A 14,740-nucleotide genomic window follows, 5' to 3' on the forward strand; every position below is an offset into this window, starting at 1 on the left:
GTAAATTAAGGTCGCTTATAAAAGATGAGAAATTTCAGGATAGCATAATTCTAGGTTTAAAGAAGCATGGTGATAATCATCGCTCCGTTAATAACAATGATCGTAAGCTATCTCTGAACAATATTTGTTAGTTTATCTTTAAACAACATTTGTTAGTTCAACCACTTGCACCAGAACGATGAGTCGACGATGCATTCGAAATATTACAAACCATGGCTCCAGGATAGTTTTTTAACTGTATTATTTTTACATTAAGTTACCGTGTTTTAAAATGCAAACAAAATTTAAAATATCTCTTGAAGTCTTTATTTTGAAGCTCTTTCGAAAATCATAACAGAAATTCAAATAGACTTCTCGGTTCTACCTGGTTACCTCTGTGGTAAATTTTACCCAGTAGCGTCTCTCCCGCCGCGAGTTGAATTGAAACAAATATTTTCTTCATTGTGCGTAAAATAACATGTTTTGCTGGCCAAGCAACTGCAAGTATACGTCTTGAGTTCAGATTGTTGACGTTCGTGTTTACATACGACATGTATACATTTTTAAAAGCAAACAGATGCTGAAGAAGCAAGAAATATAAGAAGAAGCTCATTTCTCAAAACAACATGTGTTTGTACTTTTTTTCTATAGGTTTACTTTCTCTCATAAACATTAAACATAACGATTAGAATTTCAAGTAATTAATAGAAATTTACTTACACGAAACGTTGTTTGGTGTATAATTGTTTCCGGTGCATCTTAAGGAAATACTATTTCAAAATTAATAATTGTCTTTACAAACAAGAGTATTTCATTAACTATTCCTATAGTTTTACCCAAGATTGATAGTATCCGTCGCGATCGAACAACGCCACAGTTAATTAATCCGGCCGACGAAACTACGATACAAACCGTTCGATTAATTGAACAAAATGGCCCGTTGTTCCAGATCCAGTGATGAAGATGAATCATGACATGACGACCACGGCTGGTTCATCAAGTATCCTCTTGTCGTCCGCCATCCTGGTGATCATTTGCGTGCATGTGATCGCTTAAATCTCATCGGAGCCAGAAGGAACAAGAAGGGTAACCAGCAATTCGACGGCTCACGACCTAGACAAACACGACCTTGAGACCCGCATCAACGGACAGTCCGGTTTTCCAGTTGATACGGGGAAACGATCCGCCGATTCCGCGCCATGAGGATCCGCTTCGTAGGTATTTATCGCGCTGTCTGGCCCGAACAGCTGCGAGGAGGACAATGTTGCCGCGTAACTACCGTGAAACGGCGGGCAATCTGTTTCGTAGTTCGCGGTTCGAACAAGACATTCGCACGTGGCCAGCGGCAGAGAGGTGTCAGAGAAGAGAGGTTCGGAGAAATTCGGAGAAGAAGCTGAGTCGCAGCCACCACCGAGTCCTTTGTGTTCTCAGTTCGTCGATGATCGCCGAATGCAACGAGTCCGAGGCCGAAGTGATTATTCCGCGAGATCGTTCCGTGTCACGGAATCATCCGCAGGTCCCGATCTATAGATTTTATAGTATGGTATAATATAGCACAGTATATCTATAGTATAGAAGAACGGCACAGGCAAGGGAGTGAGAGAGAAAGAGAGAGAGAAAGAGAGAGAGAGAGAGAGAGAGAGAAAAGAAAGAAGCTGCTGCTGGAGCGTATACCGAGTGTCTGCTGACGGTGCGTGGTGTCTTGGCAAGAACATGGTCCAGCGTTTGATGGTCTGCCAAACGGAGCCAGCCAGCCTCCGTTTGGCCCAAGCATTGTCTCCGTTACCAGAGCGGCGGAGAACGGGTCTTCATCGGTTGTACATTTTTGTTATTCGTGTACGAGGACTAAGGAAATTTCTATTTAGAAAGGCAAGACTGTTCTAGAGAAAAATTAAGCTGTTGAACTTCGTCGAGTTGCTTCCGCGCGGACAGGCGAAGGCGATAGAGTACTAACGTTGAAAGTAATGCCGGTAGACAAATTCTCCCTCCCTACTTCAGGACGCGAGAACGCGCGAGTAGTGGCGAGTACCGTGAAGATCTGCACGCGGCGGGAGCAGTATGATGTTTCGCGGTTTGGATGCGTCGGATTCGCACCCGATATCGTCACTCCGCGATGTAAACTATCTCTCGGGTTGTAAAGCCGATTACGCTGCGCGACGGAGTGGATCGATATCGTTGTCCGTTTAATTAAAAAGGGACAACTGTTTGGTTGATTTAGAATGTGCCACTCGACAAGAATGAATAAGATTGCGGCTGAATAAGAGTGAACCGAGCAACTGACAACTGATCGACGACTGGGGACTAAATGATGATGAACTGGCGAGTGACTACCGACCTGGTGAAGAATCGGTTTCGAGTTTTTATACTGTTTCGTGGACACAGAAGACTAGAAATTGAGTGGCTAATGACGCGACGGAAGGGGCGACCGAAGCGGCGTGTGCTCGCGACCCTGTCATAAAAAATGCTGCCGATGAAGGGGAGTGCATTACTCAATAGTGCAGAAATGGTTTTATTGCCGGAAAGAAGATGGCTCGAAAATCATAAATTTAGAAATTGCAAGGAAGAAGGCTATGGCTCTGCGACATTGAAAACCTAACGAACGTGACCTTTCATTGGTTGCACGTCGTTCGTTGAAGGACTGTTCAGTTGTCTCGTTGAGCCGAAGATTCCCCGTCAATAAATGTTTTTTTAGGGGTAAAAGGGGAAGGTAATTCGTCCCGCGGAGAAAGTTAGACGGAATGCAGCCCGAAAATTCCGTTGAAGGACGGAACAGAGAGGATCGGTTAAATCGGACGAAGGATGCTAGAGCTAATTAAAGTAATTCTGCGGTTAATTCTCGCGACAAAGTTCATTATACACGTATTCCTAGTTCGATGACTTGGCTTTGAATCACGAAGGAAAGCAACACAACCGAACGGAGGGCACCGCAACTGTTCTCAGTCGCGGCTAGCGGAACGATGTTGGGCAAGGATGCTGAACTATGCCCGGTGAACGTTGGATAACGAGTTTCGAGCGTGTACGGAAAATCGGACGATCTAGCAATTCCTTTTTTTCATTTCGTTGGGAAGCTTGTTTTTCCATTTTTTGTCTGTCGAAAGAACGCACTGTGCTGCATCACGAGTATTGTTAAGGGAGGTAGGAGTTCTGATTGCTTGCCGATTGTTAGTCTGTTCGGTTGACTCGCTTGTTGAGCGTATCGGAAACAAGAGTGAGAAACGTCGAATGGGAATGGGGAATAAAGTTTCGGACATTTTCAAGAAATCCTGGGAATGATAATGATAATAATAATAGTAATAATAATAATAATAATAATAATAACAATAATAATAATAATAATGTCTATGTTAAGCGGAGAGAAATGCGTCCATCAAGCGGGAATTGCTGTTCATGTTTTTCATCTGGAGTTTGAAGACATTAAAATGAATGTGAAGCATCTAAATTAAATCGTTAACGGTCAAATCCAGTGCCATAATATTTTGCCGATGTTTGTGAAATGTAGAAACGTCGTCATGCTTTCGAATTCATTTAAACTGTTGTTTCTACGTTGATTGCATTCGATGCGTTTACGTGTATGTTAGACTTACGGTAAAATGTCGATTATTTGAAACAATGACAGGGCGAAGCGTTACGGACAATCAAACTCTTGGAGAGGGGAGGACAAAAATTAGACGCGAACGGAGATGAATATTTTTTAAGGGTATCACACAACCTGGACAACTCTTTCGGATGGAAACCGGCTCGAAGTGTTCGGATTAGTGAGCAGAAAATAAACCCTGAAATCCGTTTCTAGGATTTATTTTGATATTTATTATCTAGGATGGTTCCGGTCCTAGAATTTATTTATATAAATTTAATGGCTTTCCGAGAGCAACATTTGATAGTGACACTCATTCGAGACGCGACAGCTCTAAGCTACCATGCGATGTAAGGATATCAATGTTGCATTGGTCTTATTTTTATTACTGTATATACAATTTTACAATGTTTCTTGCGATGTTTTTGTTCGTATGTGCAAAATTTTTTCCAATCCTGTATGTATAACAGATTTATAATTTTGTAAAGTATTAAATCATTACATATTAAATGTGTAATACAGCACGAGTAATATTAATTCTCCTAAATTCTTTTTCAATTTGCAATAACACTTAGCGAATAGTAATTCTGAAGGCATAACGTTACGTTACACGGTGTACATATTAACATCCATGTTCAATAAACCATTTTTTTTTTAAACTTGTATTCGTTGAACTCATAAATAAATTGTCATTATATTTATGTGATTACAGAACGTTGATAAGTATTACGCAACTGATGAACAACTAGTAGCTACGAGTCACGATTAAGGTAGAAGTCAATTTAACCCTTTGAATTGCGTCATTGTTCTTTTCTCATTGTTACCTTTATCCTAAACATTTAAAAATACGTGAAACTTTATTTGTCTTGCATTAATTATGACAGATCGAAAAACGATTTACAACGGTATCGTGTGCATTTTACTGTACTCCAAAGACGTTTACATGCAAAATGCACAAAGATCTATAGTCTGACAATTGCAGATCTTCGAGCGATAAGAAATGCTAGGAAGTTATGCATCAAATTGATTCGAACAACGAACAACTGTTCGAGAAACGACCGTTCGCGATTGCTCTTGAGAAAGTCATTGCGTTCCAGTAAGTTCTAAACTTACGTGTCCGGGCAACGAACGCGTTGAGTATATTCTAGTGCTCGAATAATCGACGTTCTACTCTATTTATATTTGTATTATACATTTAGATACTCGAAGTGCCAAAATGACACGAGTGCAACGTTGTCTGCGAGAACGTACGTCGACTCGCGGGGTCGAAACTCGAAACGAGACACGCTTTCTCCGCGTCTTGAACGTGTTCCCGAGCTTTCCGAAGACGGACCTCGGACTTTGGCGGTTTGCTTTCCGGCTGTAGAGCCATTAGGCGTAAGAAAACGAAAGTAAACGGGGAGCCAGCGAAACAGAAGCCTGTCGGTGAACGATTCCGTAACACCTCGGCGGCCGCACTGATTGTATACACATTCGATTTTGTCGGATCATTGAGGATTAGTGCCTTTTTGAATATTCCCGGCCGTAGCGTCGTGTCATCTTCACGCCCGACAGAAGGAGCGAGAGGGAGAGAGAGAAAGGGTGAGAGAGAAACAAAGCGAGCCATCTATAAATACGAGTGTACAGGGCATTCATGCTAATAAAACGAACAAAAAAAAAGACTAATACGAAGAGAAAAAGAAGAAAGGATAAGAATTGTGTGAGGGTGCGACCTTCTGTTCCTCCTTTGACATTCTTTCTACTGGAAGATCACTTATGGGAACGCGTGCTGTAGCCTCTCGCTCGAGCACTCGGGCCAGAATCTAATTTCTCCCGAAGCTCGTGGATGTTGACCAATTGAAATCTTGGAGGAAGTCCAGACTATACGAATGTAAAGTAACAGCGAGCTTTGCAACGACGAGGCCTACGTTGAATAAGCTTAGTTTTCTATCGATGAGCACATGTAGTCCATTCGTAAGGTTAATTGTAAACGATAGGAGATACGCGGAAGAAGCTAGTCCATCGACCCGTGCGAACATTTAAATTAACGGCGTTACTAAACGAAACTTCCGCGAAACGATCGTCGCCAGTTCCAGTTTCTTTCTGTTCCACGTACGGTAGTCTTTATCAAACTTTCCCATCTTGTATTACTGCGGAAAAAATGATGCAGTGGTGCCCCGTTTATCTTGTTCAAACAGTACCGAATCCGGATAATCGAAGAAGTTCGTTGACGACGTAAATAACACAGTTTATATATACGTTTCATTTGATTTCTTTATTGCACGTTTATATATACGTAGATACTTTTATAGTAATATTTACATGTAAAAATATTTTGTTACTGTAAAAATGTCTGTGAGCGTTTTTTTTTCTCGTAGATGCTTTGTCGTCACGAGTTTAGTCGAAGCTGTATCAAGTTGTATAATACATTTTCGAGCATCGTTGTCGCTTCGTTGTGACTAAAACATGAATTTCTTGACGTGAAAATTTTGCTCGCATATTATTCATACTTCTCAGGTAGTCGATTATGTTTGATAATCCGGATGAACGGCGTTCCACTGTAATTCGACCTCCGAATTTTGTTGAAAGTTTGCGAGTCTGTAGGACACTGCCTAACTTTTCCAGGGTAAAAACAACTCTGAACAGTTACAAAGAAAACGTAGTGCCTCTTTAAAAAAAAAAAAATATTCAGCACCATGGAATCTTCGTTCCAACGAGATTCCTCCATGTTCACTGCCTTTTGAGAAGTATTTTCACTCTGCAGGGCCAACGAATGGCAAAAACGCAAATCGCCTGAATCTTTGGAACATTGGAGTTCTTTCGCGAGTTTCGCGAAAGCGTCAGCTTACGCTGTACAGTGTGATATTTCGATATTTCGGTAGGGGGACTTAATCTTCGATGACTATTTCTTTCGTTCTCTCACATTATGCGTTTGATTATAATATTACTTAAATCGTTGATTTCTAATCGTTTCCAATGTTTAACAAATATTTTTCATTTTATCTTTTATTTATTTCTCGGGCGAACTGAACGCCCGTTGTTGTCGTCAGATGCAGCTACGTTTGTAAACACGAACATGAAAAAACTGTCCGGATCAACGACAGATGAATGTGTACAGTGAACGCGCATTAGTAACCGCGGTATAAGATGGCATAAAAAATAATAGCGCTTTCTTTCAATTTTCTAGTAACTAAGACTTCGTTTTATGTGGTCAGTAAAGAGCGAAGGCCACATCTGTCCATATATCGAAGCTTTAGTCTTCAGAATAATGGGATATAAGTTCTTCGATTTTGTATGATTATATTTTGCAAACTGTCATATATTCGATGTAGAGAATTTTTAAATAAGAAATATTAGAAACATGCCTGAAAAAGTGGAATAATACGATAATAAGACTCTGCGACTAATAATAATAAGACTCAGCGACTCTGAATAAGTATTATTTTTAATATTAAACTGTATTCAGATGATTGCTATTGTAATAACATTATTGTAATAACATTGTAATTGTTATTGTAATAACAATCATCTGAACACAGTTTAATATGAAAAATAATACTTATTCAGAGTCGCCGAGGTATTGCTTTCAAATTAGGGTGTATCTCGGAAATTTTCTAAACACCTTCACTTTTGAAATGAAATCCACCTAGGTTGTCGAAATATCACGCTGCGCGCAGCCGCGAGAATAACAAGCTGATTATTCGAGGAACGCGAGCGAAAGCGTTCATCCCGGCGATGTCGAAACGTATGTACGAAGCCGGGGCATAGCGTGATGAATCGACGGGAACGTTTTTTTAAGATCCGATGAATTATGCAGCCGGTAATCGGCCCGCCGCCGAGAGAAGACCAATTTAACACGACTTAGGCACAATTGTCAGAACTTAGTGTTGTAATTCCTCTCCACGAGATCTCTCTTTGTCGGTCTGGAATTTAGGCAGCAAGCATTGAAACGGCGCTCACGCGTAGGTCGTCCTTTAAAGCATAGTTTGTTGTCCTCGACATCGAGCAGGGTTCCGTGACCTCTTTGATCGCGGAGACATTCATTTATGCCCCTTTAAACGATGCACGCCTCCCGTTATCATTTACACAGAGATGCTGTTGAACACGGTAAAAAAACACACACACACGCGCGCGTAAGAAAAGATTGTGCGATCAAGAGATCAAGAGATTCATCTCGGATTCGCGGCTAACTCCGTTTCCTTATCGAGACATCGTTAACGGCACTAGCGACCGATCATTTTATTTATACTGCTCTTTGTTATACAAGTTTTGTGGTGCTACGTTCAATAAAAGTGACGATTAAATAAAAGTGATATATTTAAAAGAAACGAATATTTTGTGTTCATGTTCCGAAGAAGACTGCGCGCAACGAACGAGACGCGATCGCGCGTAGTGCGATTCTCGTCTTCGATCGTTCGATCTATCCGATGCTGCACACCGCGGACGAGTATTGTCGACGAGATGAATTTTCGGAATAATAGCTGAACGAGGAATTAAAGAAACGATACGACATTGAATGGGCTTATTGTGCCCGCTTCAATTGGCTCGTTCAGCGTTGAATAGCGTCGATGGCGAATTTAATTAAAGCGTTACACATTATGGGCCGTGGTAAGCTTCCACGGCCGACAGCTGCGCAGCTCGGCACACAATGTACCGGGCATAAACGTAACGGAACGAAAACTTTACGGAATCCTTACTACTTGCTTCTCAATTAGTCGTCCGTCAATTAGCAGCCACGACGCCGAGGTCGCTGCTGAGCGGCGCCGCGGCGCATCCTCGTCGAGGAACAAGGAAACCGCGCATAAATCGTACAAATTTCAGGCCTAATTCAATGTTTCTCGTATTACCGTAATCACGGCGCAACGCCGGATGCATGCTGCATGCGCGCTTTAAAACGCGTGCACGCTGTCGCTCACAAATATTTGATCGTTTGCAGCAGCGTTCACGGTTTACAGGAGGGAAGAAAATAAATCGTGCGTCCGATCGTGATAGGCTGCTGCTGCGTAAGGGCAGAGTTTACACGAGCATCGAGATCGACGAACAGTGGTTGTCTCTTCTTCTTTTACTAATGGAGAACTACGAAAATTCGTCCTTGTTTTTAATTAGAAAAACAAGGGAAGATGATCGACATTCGTTTTTTTCGACACTCGTCTGACTCTGGCCTAAGTTGTATAAATCATCGTTTGTCAATGGCTGTTTGTTTGCATTGTTGATGGACTCGGAATGCAACTTGAAATGCAACGAAAACTGTATATTGAAGGATTAAAAATCTTTGCAACATCGGACTTGACAACAAACAATTTTCTTATTTCTCATCTCTTATAAAACAGTTTTAGAAGAATTTTAATCGTTTTCGAATCGCACGATTTTTTTGTAAATGCTAGATGATATAGCTTATAGCGGGTCCAAGTCATCCTACTGTTAATCATTATCTTCGAAAAGTATCGTTTAAGAGTCGAGAAGTTTATAACGGACGAGCGGTTGCTCGATTATTTAAATTCAATGACAGTATCATTCAGATGTTTATTTTCAATGAACTAAAATTAATTTTTGATTTATGTTACAAACTCAGCATGTACTTGTAAAATGTTTAGGAAAATTAAAGTTTGTGTTCCTATGTATTTTTACAAAATTCACAGTCTAAAAGTGAAGTCTATAGAAGGCGTTCTGTACAAACATGATTTATAAGGAAACCTTATATGTATTATGATTTTATCGTTTGTCTTTGATTATTCGTCTATTAATTTTAATTACTAGGAACTATGCGTATAATAATACAGACTGCACTGTAAAAATTAACGAGCACAGGTTCGGTAGACTTTTACAAACGATTTACTTTAGCAATGGTTACATGTATGTGATCATAGTAAAAGTAATAATAAAGCTTGGTTCACGAGCAAGTATTCGCATAAGACGAGGTACGTGCAATTACGCCTGCATATTTATTTATTTCTAAATCATAATGAGAAACAACTTGCTCGTGACGGGGTTCAATGAATAGAAACAAATACTTGCCACAGGCATCTGTTTGAAAAATATTCCAGTCAACAGCTGGGAAGTGGTTACATCCTCGTTTTAACGAACAAACGGTCAATTGATTCGAGTTGTTACTGTTTAACCTTTTGTGTTTTAATAACGGATCTTAATAACTAGTCGAGTCGCGACGTTAAATAACACTGTGATGAAACGAGCAGTTCTTCACGTTTCAATTACAACTCTTGCCGATGTATTTAATTACTTGTTCATTACATATACAGTTCAGCTAATGAAGCACAGTAGAGAGACCCTCTTATTCGAACACTTATTTTTACGATATTCTGATATACAAATGTTCTATTATCTAATCATTTTATTTATTTAGATACATTATCACCCAATAGAGAACTTGAATGAAATTTGTTGATAATAGAATGTTTTGGTATCAAAGTATATCACAAAAATAAACCTCCATGTAAGAGAATCTCTACTGTATTCAATTTCTCTTGTCCTTTTCTATAAGATTTATCGCAATACCGATGAATCTATATCATTAACCAGATTAATATGTTCTTAGTTATTTGCAATTTGTTACTTCTGTTTGACAATTATTATTTATTAATACTTTAAACCAGTTGAGTTATTTAGAAAATACGGAATTAATTAAATAGCAAGTGCAAAAAACGGAAAAATTTTAGTAACTGTAAAAAATACATTCTAATTGAATGATTTATATCGATCCATAGTACAACGAAGTATAACACCTTATTTCTCTCTGTATCTCTATTTTGTAAATCTCGTGACTTAATGCTCTAACGATTCTTGAAGCGTAGCAACAAACATAACAAGTCATAACAAACTCTCGGTATCGTAACACATTTATGTCATATCGTGGTAATTCTATAAAAGGTATTGTATCAATGCATTAAACCTGACACTCTGTATATTAGAAAATCAATTAACGAACTTTGATTAATTGTAATCGGAATATTCTATTTTTTCTGTTTTATTTCCAGTCCTGTATACTCTATTCATTGACGTTATTCATTTTTGCACGTTAAAATTTTAATATAAAACGATTTATCCTCGTTTCCATTAACGTTGCTATAGCATAATTCTTACAATAAATTTTAAGCAGAGGCTTCAATTTGGTAGAATGATACATCGTGAGTAATGCCCATATACGATACGAAAGCCATTGCATATATTCGTGACGAAAGAGAACTCGGAAAAATAAGGAAACAAGTCTTGCTAAATTTACTGTGCGTAAAAACAATCGTGCTTTTAAAAAAGTGGTTTACAGAGCCATATTTGTTCAACCCGATTTAGTTATTGCATTAAAATTTCATTCCCGGCTAAGTTCAGTAGCACTTCTTTGTTCTTAATAATTTCTCTGATATAGAACGAGACAGTTTTTCTTTCTTGTATGTCTTCATCAACGGAAGACTCGTATTTTGTTTCGATTTAGAAGAAAAATGAAGAAAATTTATATTTATTAAAATATGTACGAAGTCTTCACCACGAGACCAATTCGTTGTTGTAATGCAAGGGGTTAAGAAAGTAACTCGATGAATTGTTTTCATCGCATATTATCTGCATTATCGCGGAAGTTTCGCAAACGCGGTGCAATCGAGAAGAGAAAAAGAGAGAGAGAGAGAGAGAGAGCTTGCCTTCGACGGAATCGGCAGAAGCTCGACAGTTCCTCCCGCAAGCTTTATTCGCGTAGACAAATAAACCGCGAGACAAGCGTGCAGTCTGGACTTTCTCCCGAGCATCGTGTTGAACGCGATGAAGAGGAAACTGAAGGGAGGAAAAAGAAGACAATGTATATGAACAAGTAAGAGTGCGAATGAAAACGAAACAGAATGCGCTGATGGAGCCTGTATATAATGAACGCGTGCTGTATTTATATATTATACACAGAAAACACACACACCTACATAAAAAAATATATATATAGGCGACGTTATATATTTACGTCGTCTAAAGAAAGGAAACATAACTGTAAAACACTAAAGAAAGTAACATTGCCGAAAAGGTAACCGTAATATACTAGACTGCGGATTTTACGCATTTATGAGGGTTCCCGCGATTTGAAACAGCCGAAAGATTTGAAGAATTTCAGAATGACGAGTTTTAGTTTTTCTTAGACTATTCTTTCGATGCGGATCATTTTTTTATGATGCACATAGATCCGCAGTCTAATCGTCACGCTGATGTTACCCGTAAATAACTGCCAGAAATGACACAAGTTTAGCCTAGCCACGTCTGCGATGTAACGCGAACCTGAAGACGAACGATCAACACTGTTAGTTCGCTGATTCGTGCCAATTGTTTTAGAATGGAACTTGAAACTCGCTTTGTAATCACATAATGTCCTATCCTGGCATCTTAACGGCCTCTTTTCTAGCAGAATCGCGCCCAAATTTGTTTCGGCTTCCGCTCTTTGCAAAAAACATCGCCGGACGTGAAATTAGTTTTGAAACAACGATTGGAAATTGTAAGACTAAATTGTCCTAAGAAATGTAACGAGTATGGTTCAGAACCATCCTGGGTGCATTCAATTTTTCTTACATACGGTTTTACACATGAATATTGGTAACTTTCTTTTATAAAATGATTTCTCTTTAATAAAATAATTGAACATTATAAATTCGTTAATTCAGAACGTTTGCAACATACATGGAATAAAACAGTTCGTACGTTCATTACACATGACCACGATGGAGCAAGTCGAAATGTTGTCGAATAATTTTTAAACATGTCTTTATTTGATTTTCCAAAAAACATTTACGCCATTCCGTTGTGTCGTCGTAGAAATTTCTGCGCGTGTATAGAAAATGGAACACAATTTCGAATCCAATAAATGTACACTTTATAAATGTATTTATAATAGTATATATCATAGTACTTTATAGTACATTTATACTTTAAAGTTAATATTTAAATTGATTTTTCAATTCAATTGGGATACAGAAATGAAAGTTATTTATATTCATTTTCAGAGCTGTTTGGGACCTCTTCTACGCTATTTTCTTGAGTGATCTAATATTTTCACGTAAACGGCTCTTATACCTTCCTCCATGGATCTTATAGACCGTTATCGAGTATTATAACTGCCAAAGATTGATGTTTCAAAACTAATTTAACGTCTGATAAATATCACTTGTCAAATTACGGTCGCGCAAACATTGAAGTAACGGGCGTCGTCACCGTGAAGATCGTTTTAATGAAGCTTGTGGCTGGTGTTGAGCGAACGTTGGTTTTGTCATCCCTTATTTCTCTCACAAATGAATAAATAATAGATGTCTGCATGATGAAGATTGATCGTGGCGAAATAGCGATCTTTTTGTACAGGTAACTTCGTTATTACGCGGAGTTATTTCTAGAAGTTGTGCCATGTCAACTTGTGTTATGGGAAACTGAACTAACGCAGATGATACAGTTGAATTTCAAACACTAATAAAATACTGTTCACGTCTCCTTGATTTCGTAATTGTAATAAATGATATGTTTATTAAATATATGATGTATTGTTATGCGTGAACATATGCAATAATGTTAATTAATATGCGTTAAAATTTTTCTTTTATTATCGAGTATACATATGTTCGCATAACATACAATTTGTATAATAAGCATTTCATTCTGCAAATATTTTTCAACTTAATTGACACTTTTACCAAGAAATCTGCTACTTATTTCATGTTAAGAGATCTTAACGTATCTTATATTGTTACAAAGTTGAACTCTATTTTTATGCTTTTCTCTATGTTGAAAAGATAACGTTGTTTATATAGAAATGTTGTACTATAAAGAAGTTGCCTAAATCTATGACGTTGTTTGTATTTTACAGTCAACGTTGAGTTGCTGAAATTATATCTTCATCTTAGAAAGTAAATTATTGAACAGACGATTACGTTTTTCATATAAGAATACGAAAAAATCGATAGACGTTTGAAGATTAATTATATAGATCGATAAACGGAAATTCATTTTGTTTACTGTCAGTTTGTTATTAATTACATATGCTTTATCGAAAGAAAATAAAGATTCATGAAAAATGGACCGAATTCAACGTTCGTATAGCCACACCCAGCCAAATATGTAAAATATAAGAATAACTACATCGATAGATGTAAGTAGGAACGTTGCAACGTTTGCAATCCGACGTATCCGTTGCAACATTATCAAACATAACGTCTGTTATAAAAACGCTAATGTGACCGTACGTTAACCCTTTATGTCCTGAAGATATTTTGAAGTGTACTATTTTCATTTAAAATGCTGCTATAAGCCAAATACAGTTATTATAAATTTGATTCAGCTACATTTGAACTCCACATTTACACTTAACTATTGTAAAAGACGTTTGCAATTAATTTGATTACATCTCGTCTGAAAAATATTCCGTTGTAATAAATATTACATGAAACAGAGATAGCGAAGTGACATATAATTCAGGGCATAAAGGTACAACTCGAATGAGAAGTGGTGTTATATTAAACCGTAATGCAACCGAGATGTTTTGCGACCGCACAATGTTGGATTTTCCTCTGATTTCTCGATTACACTATGTAAGTCCACGTGATACTAATTGAAATTTGAAAAAGCAACGATAAAGTTGACTCGAAAAGTTGGCTTTATTCCCAACGATCGTTGCAACGAATCTCCTAAAACGAGTTCGAAAGTATTCTATTCCATATTCGAGAATTTCAGATCGGTGTTTTCGAGTTTGTAAATATATAAATGGACGTAAATAAAAAAAGTGTTAAAACTGGATTATCTGTGCGTGTATTGTCTGGAGTCAATGTTGTATTTGAAATGTACTCGAGGTGTGCATGTAACATACTGCGTCTGATTAACATTTATTTTAACTTTATTTATTACATTAGCATATTATACTGAAGAAAGTTACAATTGATTATAATAAACTTACTGACAGAAAGAAGTTTTCTGTTCATCATCGTTATAAGCACCGGTGTTTTACTTGAGAAACACGTTTATTGAAAATCATCGGTCACAAATGAAAAGTTATTTCATTTGGAAGCATGTATATGAACATGATTTTCATTGGTTCTTGTAAACATTCTGCAGCCAATACAATTTTTTCAATTAAATTTCCTAATGTCATTTTTCATATTTCCAGCACTTCGTGATTAAGTTCATTATTCTTACTTTTTTTATAATGAAATACTCTTGCCCACACAAAATTGTAATTATTTCACACTG

At 37.8% G+C, this 14,740-nt stretch overlaps 1 protein-coding gene across 1 annotated transcript in view; it reads left to right on the forward strand.

Moving 5' to 3' along the window:
- dally (division abnormally delayed protein) overlaps positions 1-14,290 on the forward strand; it is a 219,796-nt gene extending 205,506 nt beyond the window's left edge. Inside the window, exon 8 of the mRNA XM_033482407.2 lies at positions 929-14,290. Within this exon, the coding sequence (XP_033338298.1) occupies positions 929-1,035 (107 nt within the window). The 3' untranslated portion in view covers positions 1,036-14,290. The remainder of the gene's footprint in view (positions 1-928) is intronic.
- The last annotated feature ends 450 nt before the right edge of the window (positions 14,291-14,740 follow it).

This window comes from Megalopta genalis, chromosome 6 (genome assembly GCF_051020955.1).
Source record: "Megalopta genalis isolate 19385.01 chromosome 6, iyMegGena1_principal, whole genome shotgun sequence".
Classification (NCBI taxonomy): Eukaryota; Metazoa; Arthropoda; class Insecta; order Hymenoptera; family Halictidae; genus Megalopta; species Megalopta genalis.